Below are 18,020 nucleotides of genomic sequence, written 5' to 3' on the forward strand. Positions count from 1 at the left end.
ATGGATGGGAAAGGTTTAGAGAGATATGGGCCAAACATGGGCAATTGGGATTAGCTGGGAAGGCACCATGGTTGGCGTGGACTGGTTGGGCCAAAGGGCCTGTATTGCTCTATGAGTTTAAGACCTGGACAAAATGTGGGTTAGGGTTGATAAGTAGCAACACCTTGCCAAGCATTGACTATCTCCAAGAAGGGAGTCCGACCATCTCCCCTTCATTCCATCATTAACTCTTTCTACAATCAGTACCCTGAAGGGAGAGGGTAGGGAGAGTCACCATTGACCAGAAAAGTGGTCAATACTGTGCCCAAAGGGACAAGTCTCAGGTTGAGTATTCTGTGGTGTGTGACTCACCCCCTCAAGCCCACCCACTTATCCACAAGTCAGGAGTGTGATAGAATACCAGACTCTTCCCGGATGGATGCTGCTCCAACAACATTCAAGGAATTTGACACCATCCAGGATAAAGCAGCCTGCTTAATCCACCATCTAAAGAATCTTCGAATGGTTACGGCACATAACGAGGCCATTTGTGTCCATGTTGGCCCTCAGCAAGAGTAACTCACTTAGCCCTACTTCCCCATTCTTCTAGTAAAAACTAAACATGCAAAGATATATAAATGAACACTTACTCCCTCCGCCATTGGTGTGCTAGGATTGAGGTGTGTGCAATCTACAAGATGTAATGCAGCAACCTTCCAAACTCACAACCTCGATCCCTGAGGATAAAGGCAACACCTCCACCTGCAATTTTCCTCTCTGAGCCACATTCCTGAGTTGGAAATATATCGGCCGTTCCTTCACTGTCGCTGGGTCAAAATCCTAGAACTCCCTCCCTAACAGCACTGTGGGTGTACCTACACCACATGGACTGCAGTGAAGACAGCTCACTGTCACCAGGTTATAAGGGGTAGGTAACAAATGGGCAGCACGGTGGCGCAGTGGTTAGCACTGCAGCCTCACGTTGTCAGGGATCTGGGTTCAATTCCGACCTTGTCTGTGTGGAGTTTGCACGTTCTCCCACCATGTCCCTCCGGGTGCTCTAGTTTCCTCCCACAGTCCAAAGATGTGTGGGTTGGGTTGACTGACCATGCTAAATTGCCCCTTAGTATCAGGAGGCCTAGGAGGCTAAATACATAAGGTAAAGGGGATAGGGCCTGGGTGGGATTGTTGTCATTGCAGGCTCGATGGGCTGAATGGCCTCCTTCCACACTGTGGGATTTCTATTCTGGATTCTATTAAATGCTGGCCAAGCCAATGATGCTCACATCCTATGAACAAGTAAATATAAGTACAATTTGACAAGAGTCCATTAGCAGTACCTCCCAAACCAATATCAAACCTTGGTTAGGCTGTATTTGGAGCATTGTGTGCAGTTCTGGTTGCCACATTACCAGAAGCTTTGGAGACAGTGCAAAGGAGGTTCGCCAGGATGTTGCCTGGTCTTGAAGGTGCTGAAAAAACTCGGATTGTTTTCACTGGAAAGACAGAGGCTGAGGGGAGACCTGATAGAGGTTTACAAAATGATGAGAGGCACAGACAGAGTGGATAGGCAGAGGCTTTGTCCCAGGGTGGAAGTGTCAATTTCACGGGGCGTAGGTTCAAGGTGAGAGGGGAAAAGTTTAAGGGAGATGTGTGGAGGTAGTTTTTCACACAGCGAAGAATGTGAAATCAGGCACATTAGCAACATTGAAGAGGCATCAGGATGGTTAAGTGAATAGGGAGGGAATAGAGGGATACAGGCCAAGTAAGGGCAGAAGGTTTTTTTGAAGTTTAGTTAGGGCATCATGATCAGCACAGGCTTGGTGGCCTGAATGTCCCGTTCCAGTGCTGTACTTTTCTTTGTTCAAACCTGTGACTTCGACCATATGGCAGAATAAGGGAATCAGGCACGTGGAAACACCACCCCTGCAAGTTCCCTCCCAACTTGCACATCATCCTAACTTAGAACTTTATCGCCATTCCTCCACTACAGCTGAAGTCAAAACTCTGGAACTTCCCCAACCAGCAGAACCATGGGTGTGCCTACACCACATGGACCTCACCAGTTCAAGAGCCTTCATCTTCTCAAGGGCAATTAGAACAAAGAACAAAGAAAATCACAGCACAGGAATAGGCCCTTTGGCCCTTCAAGCCTGTGCTGCCCGTCTGAACTAAAACCCCCTACTCTTCTGGGAACCAAATCTCTCTTTTCCCATCCCATTCATGTATTTGCCAAGGCACCCCTTAAATGTCACTACCGTATCCGCTTCCATTACCTCCCCCGGCAGCGAGCTCCAGGCACCCACCACCCTCTGTGTAAACAACTTTAAACCTTGCCCCTTGCATCTTAAACCTATGCCCCCTAGTAATTGGCTCTTCCATCTAGGAAAAAGCTTCTGACTATCCATTCGGTCGATGCCCTTCATAATCTTGTAGATTTCTACCCAGTGAGAACAAACCAATTTTCTCCAACCTCTCCTTATAGCTAATGTCCTCCATACCAAGCAACATCCTGGTAAATCTTTTTCTGTACCCTCTTCAAAACCTCCACATCCTTCTGGTAGTGTGGCGACCAGAATTGAACACTATATTCCAAGTGCGGACTAACTAAGGTTCTATAAAGCTGCAACATGACTCGCCAATTGTTAAACTCAATGCCCCGGCCAATGAAGGCAGGTGTGCCGTCTTGACTACCTTCTCCGCCTGCGTTGCCACTTTCAGCGACCTGTGTAGCTGCTAGGGATGTGTAATAAATATCAGCCTGACCGCATTCCCGTGAATCCGCTTCTGATAAAGCCAGCGACTGGAATGGGAATCCAGTCATGAAAGGATTTCGACTTGAAAGTGGGAATTTCAAGTCGGACAATGGAGTAGTTCCAGCCCAGTTGCAACAACTTCTCTCTTTGAAGCGGAACGGAGTGTAATTGCTCCAGACACCAAGCACACATCAGTCACTTGTCAGTAATGGGCAGTTAGTCTGCCCAGAACCTGGTGCCATTTTGCAGTTTCAAAGAAAATGAAGATTCCTTGAGGAACGGTGAGAACAGCCAAGGGAACACCTGGATTGCCTCAAACCCAAAAAGACTGGGAGGCTGGAGGGGAAGAGAAGTGTTGTGGCAGGGAGTGTGAAGTGAGTTGAGAAATTAGCAAGTCATGTTACAGCTTTACTGAACCTTAGTTAGGCCACACTTGGAAGATAGAATGTAAAACATAGAACGTTACAGCACAGTACTGGCCCTTCGGCCTTCGTTGTTGCGCTGACCTGGAAACCAATCTGAAGCCCATCTAACCTCCACTATTCCAATATCATCCATATGTTTATCCAATGACCATTTAAATGCCCTTAATGTTGTCAATTCCACTACTATTGCAGGCAGGGCATTCCATGCTTTTACTGCTCTCTTGAGTAAAGAACCTACCTCTGACATCTGTCCTATATCTATCACCCCTCAATTTAAAGCCATGTCGCCTCATGTTAGCCATCTCCATCCAAGGAAAAAGGTTTACACTGTCCACCCTATCTAATCCTCTGATCAACTTATATATCTCTATTGAGTCAACTCTTAACCTTCTCGCTAATGAAAACAGCCTCAAGTCCCTCAGCCTTTCCTCATAAGACCATCCCACCATACCAGGCAACATCCTGGTAAATCTCCTCTGCACCCTTTCCAATGCTTCCACATCCTTCCTATAATGTGGTGATCAGAACTGTACGCAATATTCCAAGTGTGGTCGCACTAGAGTTTTGTACAGCTGCAACATGACCTCATGGCTCCTAAACTCAATCCCTCCACCAATAAAAGCTAATACACCGTACGCCTTCTTAACAACCCTATCAACCTGGGTGCCAACTTTCAGGGATCTATGCACATGGACACCAAGATCTCTCTGCTCATCCACACTACCAAGTATCTTACCATTAGCCCAGTACTCTGTATTCCTGTTACTCCTTGCAAAGTGAATCACTTCACACTTTTCCGCATTAAACTCCATCTGCCACCTCTCAGCCCAGCTCTGCAGCTTATCTATGCCCCTCTGTAACCTGCAACATCCTTCCGCACTGTCCACGACTCCACCGACCTTAGTGTCATCCGTAAATTTACTAACCCATCCTCCCACGCCCTCATCCAGGTCATTTATAAAAATGACAAACAGCAGTGGCCCCAAAACAGATCCTTGCGGTACATCACTAGTAACTGAACTCCAGGATGAACATTTTCCATCAACCACCACCCTGTAGTGTTCAATTCTGGTCGCCACACTACCAAGAAGGATGTGAAGGTTTTAGAGAGGGTATAGAAAAGAGTTACCAGGATGTTGCCTGGTATGGAGGGCATTAGCTATGAGGAGAGGTTGGAGAAACTTGGTTTGCTCTCACTGGAACGATGGAGGTTGAGGGGCGACCTGATAGAAGCCTACAAGATTGTGAGGAATATGGACAGGGTGGATAGTCAGAAGCTTTTTCCCAGGGTGGAAGAGTCAATTACGAGGGGGATTAGGTTTAAGGTGTGACGGGCAAGGTTTAAAGGAGATGTACGAGGGAGGTTTTTTTACACAGAGGGTGGTGGGTGCCTGGAACTCATTGCTGAGGGAGGTAGTAGAAGCAGATACAATAGTGGCTTTTAAGGGGGCCACATGAATAGAATGGGAATAGAGGGATACAGTCCCCAGAAGGGTAGGGGGTTTTATTTCAGCATGACCAGTGCAGGCGTGAAGCACTGAAGGGCCTGTCCCTGAGCTGTAATTTTCTTTGTTCTTTGAGTGACGCTGGACTGAAGATCTGACCGACCAGAAGAGAAAGGGCCACGGAGGATAAGTCCTGTTCCAAGCCAGCGTTAATTCCCAAATGCTGGCCTGCAGCTCCCAGGCCACCTGTCAGCTTTGATCAGTAACCTCAGACGAATGAGTTTGGGGTCAAGCCCACTTGAAGTAGATGATTCCAGAGGGCGAGGTATTTCATCTGGACCGAGTAGGGACTGACCGGGAAAGGAGTCTGCAGAGACATGAAAGCTTCCCCACATTGGCCAAACACGTGACGACTTTGATGGCGGCTGCAGCGGAATTAATGAGCCAGAATATGTCTCGGATTCACGGTGGTCTTCAAAGAGGAATCTGGCCGGCTTTGTTCTTTGTTATAATTGAAAAGCTTTCATGGCAAACGGTGGAAGCTGAGGTGAACGAAGCCACGTCTTTGAGGAATACAATTAAGTTAATCACAGGGAACGAGCTCCTTACAACAAGGCCCGGCTGTATCAGCAATGCCGACGGGTTAAATTTTAACAGCGGAACACGACATGGCTTTTTGAACATTGGTCCTTATCTGCCCAACCCTGCACTCAGAGGAGAAGGAGGAAACATGAAAGAATGAGACTCGCCGAGTGCTCCAGGTTGCAACAGGTGTGGTTATCCTTCATCACTGTGGATCCGTCATTCACCCCGTTTTTCACTCAGATTTTAGATTGTTGCCCTTAAGACACGTCTTTTAGCGCTGTCTATGTTCTGGAACTGTGGACGAGGCTAGAAAAGTGGCATTTATCGTCCATACCTATTGAGGCCATTCACAAAGCATGTCACTAGGATCACACTGTGCCACAATGGCACAATGGCACATTGTTGTCTCACGGAGCCAGGGACCCGGGTTCGATTCCCAGCTGGGGTCACTGAAAACTTGTGTGGAGTTTTCAAGTTCTCCCCATGTCTGCGTGGATTTCCTCCGGGTGCTCCGGTTTCCTCCCACGGTCCAAAAGACCTGCTGGGCAGGGTGCACTGGCCATGCTAAATTCTCCCAAACAGGTGCCGGAGCGTGGCGATTAGGGGATTTTCACAGTAACTTCATTGCAGTGTTAATGTAAGCCTCCTTGTGACACTAATTTTTTTTAAAAAACCAGCTCAACATGTGCTCAAAGTGCAAACACGTGTGCATAGTCTGCTCGGGCAATGGGCTAACGGAATTCCAAAGGAGAAAGTAATGCCTCAACCCTATTGAAATTAAATTAAAAAGCATTTTTTTTGCTACAACAGGGGAGGAGATGGCCTAGTGGTATTATTGCGAGACCATTGATAGAATAGAATCCCTACAGTCCACATGGAGGCCGTTTGGCCCATCATATCTCTACCGACAACAAACACACCCAGGCCCTGTTCCCATAACCCTCATTTATCCTGCTAATCCCCCTGACACTAAGGGGCAACTTAGCATGGCCAATCAATCTACCCGCACATCCTTGGAACATGGGAGGAAACCAGAGCGCCCAGGGGAAACCCATGCAGACACGGGGAGAATGTGCAAACTCCACGCAGACAGTGACCCGAGGTCGGAATTGAACCCAGGTCCCTGATGCTGTGAGGCAGCAGCGCTAACTGTTGTGCCACCATGCTGCCCTCATTAAACCAGAAACTCAGCTAATGTTCCGGGGAATTGGGTTCGAATCCTACCACGGTAGTTGGTGGAATTTGAATTCAATAATTTATAAAAACCTGGAATTAGGGATCTACTGATGACCACAAAACTGTTGTCAAATGTCTGAAAAATCCATCTGGTTCATTAATGACCTTCAGGGAAGGAAATCTGCCATCCTTATCCGGTCTGGCCTACATGTGACTCCAGAGCCACAGCAATTAATTCTGCAATACTGTAGATAGTAACACTAATCACTCACAACCTAGTTTTCTTTTCTTTCATTCATTCGTAGGACATGGGTGTCGCTGGCTGGCCAGCATTTATTGCCCATCCCTAGCTGCCCTTGGAGGGCAGTTGAGAGTGGTCCTGGAGTCACATGTAGGCCAGACCGGGTAAGGATGGCAGATTTCCTTCCCTAAAGGACATTAGTGAACCAGATGGGTTTTTCCAACAATCGACAATGGCTTCATAGTCATCGTACGTAATCTCACAACACCAGGTTAAAGTCCAACAGGTTTATTTGGAATCTCAAGCTTTCGGGGCGTTGCTCCTTATCAGATACTTATGGTCAGCAGCAGATTCTTAATTCCAGATATTTTTTATTGAATTAAAATTCCACTATCTGCCGTGGTGGGAATTGAACCCGGTTCCCCACAACATTAGCTGAGTTTCTGGATTCATAATCTTGCGATAATACCACAAGGCCATTGCCCATGCCCATTTCCTTATGCCTCTAGTTGTACCCTCATTATCTCCACATCTTTACCTTTCACTGTTCCTCTCATTCTCTATGTCTTCTCATAGCCCATTCTTCCCATCTCTTTTTTACAACTCTGAGATTTAACCCGCCCCTTCTTTTTCTAGCTCAGTCCTACCCTTGAACAAGCGCCACAACTGAAACGCAGCTATATTGAGCTCCAGCAGCCCAGCCACCTGGCCCCAGAGCCAGGAGCAGCTGAGGAGAGGGCTGATGGCACAGCTCTGTCTGTGAAGAACATTGGTATCCCAGTGAATGGCTGCATTGTCCCTCTCGACCCCCTGTTATCTGAGCACACAGCATAACGGAGGCACGCAGATATGCTCAAAATGCACATGCACTCCTTTCAGAGTTTATAAACAATGAGGATTGCACAAATCAGCTCACAAAGGATGGCGGAGACCTTGAGTTAAATAGGTTCCACTCTTCTCGAGTAGATAACTTCGACTGATGCTTCAGTGAGGGAGTTACATTGCTGAAGCTAATGGCTCACGGGTGAGATATTCAACCTACACCCTCACCCATTTATCATAGAATCCCTACGGTTGTAGAAGGAGGCCATTTGGCCCGTCGAGTCTGCACCCCCCCACGATCCCACCCAGGCCTTATCCTGGAAACGTCACGTACTTACCCTAGCTAGTCCCCCTGAGACTAAGGGGCAATTTAGCATGGCCAATCCACCTAACCAGCACATCTTTGGACCGTGGGAGGAAACGGAGCACCTGGAGGAAACCCACGCAGACACGGGGAGAACGTGCAGACTCTGCACAGACAGTGATCCAAGCTGGGAATCGAACCCTGGGTCCCTGGCAGCAGTGCTAACCACTGTGCTACCATGGCACTGTGGGGGTTGGAGCTATGGTTGGATGTTAGAATACCTGATAACAGTGAATCTCTCTGGCATATCGAAAGGTTAGGTTAGGAGTATTAATTGATTAGGAGTAATAATGATCAGGAGTAATAATTTTTGTCCTTGTCCCTCCTTACGGGGAAAACATTGATTCAAAACATTTTTGCTTTCACAACTAGATGGCATAAGAATTGAAAGTCAAACACTACATACCACCTTTCATCATGCCCACTTCATAGCATTTACGCAGCCTGCAGGCCTGGCAGCTCTTCCTCCTGTTCTTGTCGATGGTGCACTGGTTTGTTGCGGGGCACATGTAGTCATTGTGTCCTGGAACGAGAGGAGAGATTCTAAATACATCTCAACCATCACTCCTACCTCAACAGCAACAACCGCTCACACCATCCACACTTCTACCCGGACACACTCTCTTCCGCCTTCTCCCATCAGGAAATGGCTCCTGCTCTGCCCAAAACCAGAAGAAACTACAAAGGGTCGTGAACGTAGCCCAGTCCATCACACAAACCAGCCTCCTGCCCACTGACTCTGTCTGCACTTCCCGCTGCCTCGGAAAAGCAGCCAGCATAATTAAGGACCCCACACACCCCAGACACATTCTCTCTTCCACCTTCTCCCTTCGGGAAAAAGATACTAAAGTCTGAGGTCACGTTCCAACCGACTCAAGAACAGCTTCTTCCCTGTTGCTGTCAGGCTTTTGAATGGACCTACCTTGCATTAAGTTGATCTTTTTCTATACTTTAGCTATGACTGTAACACTACATTCTGCACTCTCTCCTTTCCTTCTCCCGTATGTGATCTATGAACGATATGCTTTGTCTGAATAGCGCGCAAGAAACAATATTTTTCACCGTATACCAATTCATGTGTCAATAATAAATCAAATCAAATCAAACTTGCATTCATTTCAGCACCTTCAATGTAGTGAAATGTCTGAAGGTGCTTCACCGGAGCGTTTCTAACGAAATTGTACATTGATTCACGTAAATAATCCAGGCAAGCAAAAGATTTGTCAAAGATGAAGGTTTTAAGAAGCATTTTAAAGATAAAGCTTAGGCATGGAGGTCAAAGGTTTAAGGCTTAGCTATTTGAAGGTACAGTGGCCAATGGTGGAGTGATTGATATCAGTGAAGTGTAGGATTTAGAGGAAGGGAAAGGTTTTTCCTTGTTGTAGAGCTTGAAGAGGGTCTGCAGGGAGGGAGCGGTAAGACCATGGAGGGATTTGAAAACACGGGTGAAAACTTTGAGGCATTTCTTTAAGCCAGGGGTTAATGTAGGCCAGCGAACCCAGAGGTGGTGAGTGAATCTGACTCGGTGCGATTTCAGGTGGGGGTATGTTGGCGGTGATTCTCCCATCGTGACCCGTATATTTTCTGGCGGGTCGGGTCGGGAGATGCGCGTGTCGGCCATTTTGTGGGATTCGAGCATGCGTTCCCAACGCACGAGTGTCTCCCAGAGCCAGAGAACAGCCCCAGTCGGGATGGCGCTGGAAACCGGCGGGAAGGGAGGAAAGTGATTTTAATCTGTTTTAAATGTATTTTTAATCTATTTTAAATGTGATTATCAGGCCCGGCACGGAATTCTCCGCGTCCGATAGCATCTCCCACCCTACCAGGAGTATTTCATTCCAGTGAGGTTTAGATAGAACATAGAAAAACTATAGCACAAGCAGGCCCTTCAGCCCACAAGTTGTGCTGAACATCTCTACCTACCAGGCATACCTACAACCCTCAATCCTCGTAAGTCCCATGTACTCATCCAGAAGTCTCTTAAAAGACCCTATCGAATCCGTCTCCACCACCAACGCCAGCAGCCGATTCCACTCGCCCACCACCCTCTGAGTGAAAAACCTACCCCTGACATCTCCTCTGTACCTACTCCCCAGCACCCTAAACTTGTGTCCTCTTGTGGCAGCCATTTCAGCCCTGGGAAAAAGCCTCTGAGAATCCACCCGATCAATACCTCTCAACATCTTATACACCGCTATCAGGTCCCCTCTCATCCTTCGTCTCACCAAGGAGAAAAGACCAAGCTCCCTCAACCTATCCTCATGAGGCATGCCACCCAATCCAGGCAACATCCTTGTAAATCTCCTCTGCGCCCTTTCAATAGCTTCCACATCCTTCCTGTAATGAGGCGACCAGGACTGAGCACAGTACTCCAAGTGGGGTCTTATAAAGCTGCAGCATTATCTCCCGACTCCTAAAGTCAATTCCTCGATTTGATAAAGGCCAGTACACCATATGCCTTCTTAACCACATCCTCTACCTGCGCAGCCGATTTGAGAGTCCTATGAACATGGACCCCAAGATCCTTCTGATCTTCCACACTGCTAAGAGTCTTACCCTTAATATCCTTCATCCTATTTGACCTCCCAAAATGAACCACCACACACTTACCTGGGTTGAAGTCCATCTCCCACTTCTCCGCCCAGTCTTGCATCCTATCTCTGTCTCGCTGCAACTTCTGACATCCCTCCAAACTATCCACAACACCTCCAACCTTTGTGTCATCAGCAAACTTAACAACATCCCTCCACTTCCTCATCCAGTTCATTTATAAAAATCACAAACAGCAAGGGTCCCAGAACAGATCCCTGGGGCACTCCACTAGTGACTGACCTCCATGCAGAAAAAGACCCATCTACAACTACTCTTTGCCTTCTGTAGGCAAGCCAGTTCTGGATCCACAAAACAATGTCCCCTTGGATCCCATGCCCCCTCGCTTTCTCAATAAGCCTTGCATGGGGGACCTTATCGAATGCCTTGCTGAAGCCCATATAAACCACATCTACCGCTCTTCCTTCGTCAATATATTTCCTCACATCTTCAAAAAACGATCTGCCTTTGACAAAACTGTGCTGACTATTTTTGGTCACATTAAACTTCTCTACATGTTCATAATTCCTGTCCCTCAGGATCCTCTCTATCAACTACTAAGGTTAGACTCACCGGTCGATAATTTCCTGGGCTATCTCTATTCCCTTTCTTGAATATAGGAACCACATCCACAATCCTTTCATCCTCCGGAACCTCTCCCGTCTCCATCGATGACGCAAAGGTCATCGCCAGAGGCTCTGCAATCTCTTCCCTCGCCTCCCACAGTAACCTGGGGTACATCCCATCTGGTCCCAGTGACTTATCTAACTTGATGCTTTTCAAAAGCTCCAACACATCCTCTTTCTTAATGTCCACATACTCAAGCTTTCCAATCTACCGCAAGCCTGCAGATGTTTGGAAATCTAGCGGGGGACCCTACTGGAGTGAAGGGGAGCAATTGGGGGCCCCCCAAGGGGTCAGGCAGAGGGGGGTGTTGCTGCTGGGCATGGGCACCCTGGCAGTGCCAGCCCTGTGCCCCCTGGCACTGCCCAAGAGGTAAAGTGTCCATGCCCAGGGGGCACCTTGGCACTGCCCATCAGGATTATTGTGGGCTGGGCCTAGGGGGCAATGGGTGGGGGCGGAGGGTCCCGCTGCCACTCTGCAGACAGGATCAGCACGGGCTGGAGAGAGGCCAGTGATCAGGGCGGGCTGGAGTGGGAGTCAATGCCGGAGAGTGTGAGGGTCTGCCTCCCGTCAGGGGGTCTGTCTCCAGGAGGGCTATTGGTCCTCTGTGAGGTATCAATGGGGAGGGGTGCAGAAGGGAGGGAATCTCCACTGCTGGTGGGTGGGTGGGGTGGTGGGGGGGGGGCAGTGGGTGGTGGGCAGGCTGGAGATTGGGGCACTCTGGGACAGTGAGGTTTGGGGCTGGCCCGGGAATAGTTGTGGGACCACAGTCGGGCCATGGTGGTGTCGGTAGCTCTGCGGAGGTCCCGGCTGGTCAGCAATTGAGCGTGCACAAAGTTCCAGAACTGTCAGATGCTGCTGTGAATAGGCCCCGCCCCACTTCCCCCGGGTTTTTAATAATAAGAGCTAAGAGCTTTAAGAGCGCTGACAAAGTGTATGTGTCTGAGAGTGTGTGTGAGGACGTGTGTGTGTGTGTGTGTGTGTGTGTGTGTGAAAGTGTGAGTGTGTGTGTGTGATTGTGAATGTGTGAGTGTGTGTGTGGCGTGTGTGTGATTGTGAATGTGTGAGTGTGTGTGAGGACGTGTGTGTGTGTGTGTGTGTGTGTGTGTGAAAGTGTGAGTGTGTGTGTGTGTGTGTTTGTGTGTGTGTGTGTGAAAGTGTGAGTGTGTGTGTGTGTGTGAAAGTGTGAGTGTGTGTGTGTGTGTGTGTTTGTGTGTGTGTGTGAAAGTGTGAGTGTGTGTGTGTGTGTGTTTGTGTGTGTGTGTGTGAAAGTGTGAGTGTGTGTGTGTGTGTGAAAGTGTGAGTGTGTGTGTGTGTGTGTGTGTGTGTGAAAGTGTGAGTGTGTGTGTGTGTGTGTGTGTGTGTGAAAGTGTGAGTGTGAGTGTGAGTGTGTGTGTGTGTGTGTGATTGTGAAAGTGTGAGTGTGTGTGTGGCGTGTGTGTGATTGTGAATGTGTGAGTGTGTGTGTGGCGTGTGTGTGATTGTGAAAGTGTGAGTGTGTGTGTGTGTGTGTGTGTGTGAAAGTGTGAGTGTGTGTGTGGCGTGTGTGTGATTGTGAATGTGTGAGTGTGTGTGTGGCGTGTGTGTGATTGTGAAAGTGTGAGTGTGTGTGTGTGTGTGTGTGTGTGTGTGTGAAAGTGTGAGTGTGTGTGTGGCGTGTGTGTGATTGTGAATGTGTGAGTGTGTGTGAATATGTGAGTGTGTGTGAGTGTGTGAGTGAGTGTGTGTGTGTATGTGTATGTGAGTATGTTTGCGTGTGTGTGTGTCTGTGTGAGTGAGTGTGTGTGTCTGTGCATGTGTGTATGTGAAAGTTTGAATGTGTGACTGTGTGTGTTGTGAGTGTGTGAGTGTGATTGTGTGTGTGAGTGTATGAAGGTGTAAGTGTGTGTGAGTGTGTATGTGTGTGTGAGTGTGAGAGTGTGTGAATGTGTAAGTGAACATAAGAACATAAGAAATAGGAGCAGGAGTAGGCCATCCAGCCCTTCGAGCCTGCCCCGCCATTCAATAAGATCATGGCTGATTTGTCGTGGCTCAGTTCCACTTTCCCGCTTTCTCCCCATAACCCTTAATTCCCCTGTCTATCAAAAACTATCTACCCGTGACTTAAATATATTCAGCAAGGTAGCTTCCACCACTTCAACGGGCAGAGAATTCCAGAGATTCACCACCCTTTGAGTGAAGAAGTTCCTCCTCAACTCCGTTCTAAAACTGCCCCCTCTTTATCTTGAGGCTGTGCCCTCTAGTCCTGCTATCCTTTCTGAGCGGGAAGAATCTCTCTACCTCTACCCTATCCATCCCTTTCATTATCTTATACATCTCTATAAGATCCCCCCTCATCCTTCTAAACTCCAAGTGGGTGTGTATGAGTGGGTGTGAGTATGCATGTGTGTGTGAGAATGTGAGTGTGCCTGTGAATGTGTGTGTGTGTGTGAGTGAGTGTATGATTGTATGAGTGAATGTGGGTGTGAGTGTGAGAATGTGTGTGTGTGTGTGTGAGTGTATGAGTGAATGTGGGTGTGAGTGTGAGAATGTGAGTGTGTGTGTGTGTATGTGTGAGTGTGAGTATGTGTGTGTGAGTGTGAGGATGTGAGTGTATATGTGTGAGTGTGAGGATGTGAGTGTGTGAGTGTGAGTGTGTGTGTGTGTGAGTGTGAGGATGTGAGTGTGTGTGAGTGTGAGTGTGTGTGTGTGAGTGTGAGGATGTGAGTGTGTGTGTGTGTGTATGTGTGAGTGTGAGGATGTGAGTGTGTGTGTGAGTGTGAGACTGTGAGTGTGTGTGTGATGCTGAAGTGAATGGCCAGTTTGTGTGCTGGGACCTCAGTGGGAATATCTGAGGCTCCGTGCTTCCTCACTGTTACTGAAGTGAGTCTTTGCTCTTTGGGAGAGAAGCTTCTCTTGAGTTAGTATTTACACAAACTCTGACAGGAGTTTGACTGCGGTCCTCTTAACAGCCGCACTGTTTTAACAGCCGCTTTTAAAGGTCCAAAATGCATTGAACACAATTAAATATTTTTTGCGTTTTTGAAAGTGCTGCCCCTCTTCACCTTCACACCGATTTCCCTTCCAATATTCTTGCACTCAGCACAGACTTGGAGAGACAAATTGTATAAGACGCGAGCTGCAGCTTTTGAATAAAATACATGACATTTCAGGTCAAGAGAGATTAATAGTAAAGATAGTGGGGGGTCTGATTTCTCTGGCTCAAGCATGCAATCTATATTGGCAATAAAACAGAAACCCAGTGACAGGGTTCCTGACACACACAAGACATCCCTGTTGTTTCCGCAGGAGACGGCTGTAAAGTATGGCGATAAAAATGTTCAAAGGATCTGCTGAGAAATGAGAGAAATATCTGCTTTTAATAAAACATTAATGAACAATGCAGCCACCCGGGGGATAGATGCTCTCTCTCTCTCATTGCACCCTCCCTTCAAGTATTCCCCATAAAAGGAAATCTGTCTTCAGAGAGAGGATTATTCATGAAACCTGATGGGCTTTGAGACAGGTTTGTATATTTACGCAGATGGTTCAATTTTGTTCAAATGACTAGCACAGGGTCACCTGGGTACATCCCAATTCGAGTCAGCGCGGTGGCACAGTGGTTAGCACTGCTGCCTCACAGCGGCAAGGACCTGGGTTCGATTCCCAGCTTGGATCACTGTCTGTGTGGAGTTTGCACGTTCTCCCCATGTCTGCGTGGGTTTCCTCCAGGCGCTGCAGTTCCTTCCCACCGTCTAAAAGATGCGCAGTGTACGTTGATCGGCCAGGTTAAATTGTCCCTCAGTGTCAGAGAGATTAGTAGGGTAAATGCGTGGGGTTGTGGGAATAGGGCCTGGGTGGGGTTGTGGTCGGTACAGACTCGATGGGCCAAATGGCCCCCTCCTGCACTGTCGGGGTTCTATGAGTCACACAAAGGGTCGGATGTGTTTGTGGAATTAAGTGAGGTGTGGCGTTCAGGAACAACAGTGCAAAGTAGCAAACTGCCTTCATAATCTCAGCTTGACATCAGTGACGGTCTGTCAATGGTAACAGTTCCCAGGAACACCAACCCACCAGCTCGCTGCGGGGGTTGTGAAATCACAGACTGCTTACTCCATGAGTGTAATTTCAGCCTATCTTGCCAACTGTAAATCCCACTGGGAGTTAAGCTTGTGTTTCATACCCACCTCGTGTTACTACCCATGGACACGGATAGTAGCATTGCACCCAATCCCATCCGCTCGACAACGGGTCAGTACGGTTCAAACTGTTATAGAACCCCCTACAGTGCAGAAGGAGGCCATTCGGCCCATTAAGCCTGCACTAACAGCAATCCCACCCAGGCCCTATCCCTGAAACCCCATGTATATAGTCTAGCTACTCCTCCTAACATAAGGGGCAATTTAGCATGGTCAATCCACCTAACCCACATATCTTTGGATATCCTAACATTGTTAACATCTGGGTAGCACAGTAGTTAGCACTGCTGCCTCACAGTGCTAGGGATTCAGGTTTGATTCCAGCCTTGGGTTACTATCTGAGTGGAGGTTGTACTTTCTTCCCCGTATCTGCGTGGGTTTCCTCCAGGTGCTCCAATTCTCATCCACAGTCTAAAGATGTGCAGGTTAGGTGGATTGGCCGTGCTAAATTGTCCCTTAGTATCAGGGGGATTAGTAGGGCAGATGTGTGGAGTTGCAGGAATAGGGCTTAGGTGGGATTGTGTTGGTACAGACTCAATGGGCTGAATGGCCTCTTTCTGTACTAGAGGGATTCTATCCTCTCCCAAAATTCTCCCAATACATGTCAATCAATGAAAGATTGACATCAACAATGAGGATCCATCAGATGGTCATATCATTCCAGACCCAATCACTCAGCCATTCATTTTATTATGTTCACAATCAGACACAGTCAGTCATTACTGTCACACCAGCAATCAGAGGTGACCTGGTATTGATCAGGGTCAATATCAGATGACACATCTAACATTAGAATTGTTTCATTGCAAGCCATCAGTCAGACTTGATATCGTTAAATCAGCTTGCAGCCGTGATAGCATTATTATAAAGTTCATTTATTTATTAGTCACAAGTAAGGCTTAAATTAACATTGCAGTGAAGTTACTGTGAAATTCCCCTAGTGGCCATACTCCGGCGCCTGTTCGGGTCAATGCACCTAACCAGCACGTCTTTCAGACTGTGGGAGGAAACCAGAGCACCCAGAGGAAACCCACGCAGACACTGGGAGAGCGTGCAAACTCTACATAGACAGTTGGCCGATCCAGGAATCGTACCCGGGTCCCTGGCACTGTGAGGCAGCAGTGCTAATTACAATGCCACTGTGCTGCCATAGCAATATTACAGGGTGCATGGAACATGAGGGACTTGAATGTCCATTAGCAGTGGTCTCAGTTTGCAGGACAGCTGGTTAGTGATGCAGAGCCACACCAACAGTGTGGGTTCAATTCCTGCCCTGGTTGTAGTTATTCGTGAAGGCCCCACCTTCTCAACCTTGTCCCTTGCCAGAGGTGTGGTGACCCTCAGGTTAAATCACCACCAGTCAGTGCTTTCCTTTGGGGAACGGGTAGGCAATGGCGTAGTGGTGTTGTCACTGGACTAGTAATCCAAAAACCCAGGATAATGCTCTGGGAGCATTATCCCAGCATTAATGCTGGGATAATACATTATCCCAGATAATGGATTATGGGTTCTGTTTTATGTTAATTTTCAACTATTCTTAAATTATCTTTTTGCCCTTTCACTTCCCCTCTCAGTTTATTGTATTTGATTGAGTTCTGGCTTGACAGATTCCCCTGACATGTATCATACAGCCTCTTTCTGTTCGTACACCCCAGCAGATGGCCAAATTTCATGGCGGCACAGTGGTTAGCACTGCTGCCTCACAGCGCCAGGGACCCAAATTCGATTCCCGGCTTGGGTCACTATCTGTGAGGAGTTTGCATGTTCTCCCTGTGTCTGCGTGGGTTTCCTCCAGGTGCCCTGGTTTCCTCCCACAGTCAAAAGATGTGCTGGGTAGGTGCATTGGCCAGGATAAATTCTCCCTCAGCGTATCCAAACAGGTGCCAAGTGTGACATCTAGGGGATTTTCACAGTAACTTCATTGCAGTGTTAATGTAAGCCTACTTGTGACACTAATAAATAAACTTTACTTCAATTCAGTGGAAATCTGGAACTAAAAGTCTAATGAAAACCATTGTCGCTTGTTGGAAAAACCCATCTGATTCACTAATGCGGAACAGTGGCACAGTGGTTAGCACTTCTGCCTCACAATGCCAGGGACCCAGGTTCAATTCTGGCTTCGGGTCACTGTCGATGTGGAGTTTTCATGTTCTCCCCTTGTCGGCATGGGTTTCCTCCGGGTGCTCGGGTTTCCTCCCACACTCCAAAGATATGAGGGTTAGGTTGATTGGCCGTGCTAAATTGACTCTGGGTCTCAGGGGGATTAGGAGGGTAAAGTTATGTGGGGTTATGGGGATAGGACCTGGGTGGGATTGTAGTCAGTGCCGGCTCAATAGGCCAAATAACCTCCTTTTGCACTGTGGGGTTCTGTGATCCTATGAATGTCCTTTAGGGAAGGAATCTTAAATTCAATAAAAAACATCTGGAATTAAGAACCTGCTGAGGACCTTGAAACCACTGTCAATTGTCGGTAAAACCCATTTCATTCACTGATGCCCTTTAGGGAAGGAAATCTGCCACCCTTACCCGGTCTGGCCTACATGTGCCTCCAGGGCCATAGCAACACTCTTAAATGGCCTCAGGGATGGGCAATAAATGCTGGCCCAACCAGCAATGCCCAGATCCTATGAATGAATTTATAAAATCTGGGACTATGGCAACTTCATGTGAGTGAGGTGGACTAAGTGTCCATGTGAGAACACTGAGGTATCATCAGGTTTGGATTAGTAATGGGGGAAAAGCAAGGGACAATCAAAAGTGGAACTTCACAAAATTGGCAGAGGAATAATTTCAGCAGGATGGCATCCAGCCAGGGAAAAATGAAGCCAAAGTTTGA

The 18,020-nt window shown here is 47.7% G+C and overlaps 1 protein-coding gene across 1 annotated transcript in view; it reads right to left on the reverse strand.

Annotated features, from left to right (window-relative positions):
* Positions 1–18,020, reverse strand: part of esr1 (estrogen receptor 1) — a 213,646-nt gene that overhangs the window by 120,556 nt on the left and 75,070 nt on the right. Inside the window, exon 3 of the mRNA XM_080200098.1 lies at positions 8,200–8,316. Within this exon, the coding sequence (XP_080056224.1) occupies positions 8,200–8,316 (117 nt within the window). The remainder of the gene's footprint in view (positions 1–8,199; positions 8,317–18,020) is intronic.

Source organism: Carcharhinus amblyrhynchos, chromosome 12 (assembly GCF_965287045.1).
Source record: "Carcharhinus amblyrhynchos chromosome 12, sCarAmb.v2.hapA, whole genome shotgun sequence".
Lineage (NCBI taxonomy): Eukaryota > Metazoa > Chordata > Chondrichthyes > Carcharhiniformes > Carcharhinidae > Carcharhinus > Carcharhinus amblyrhynchos.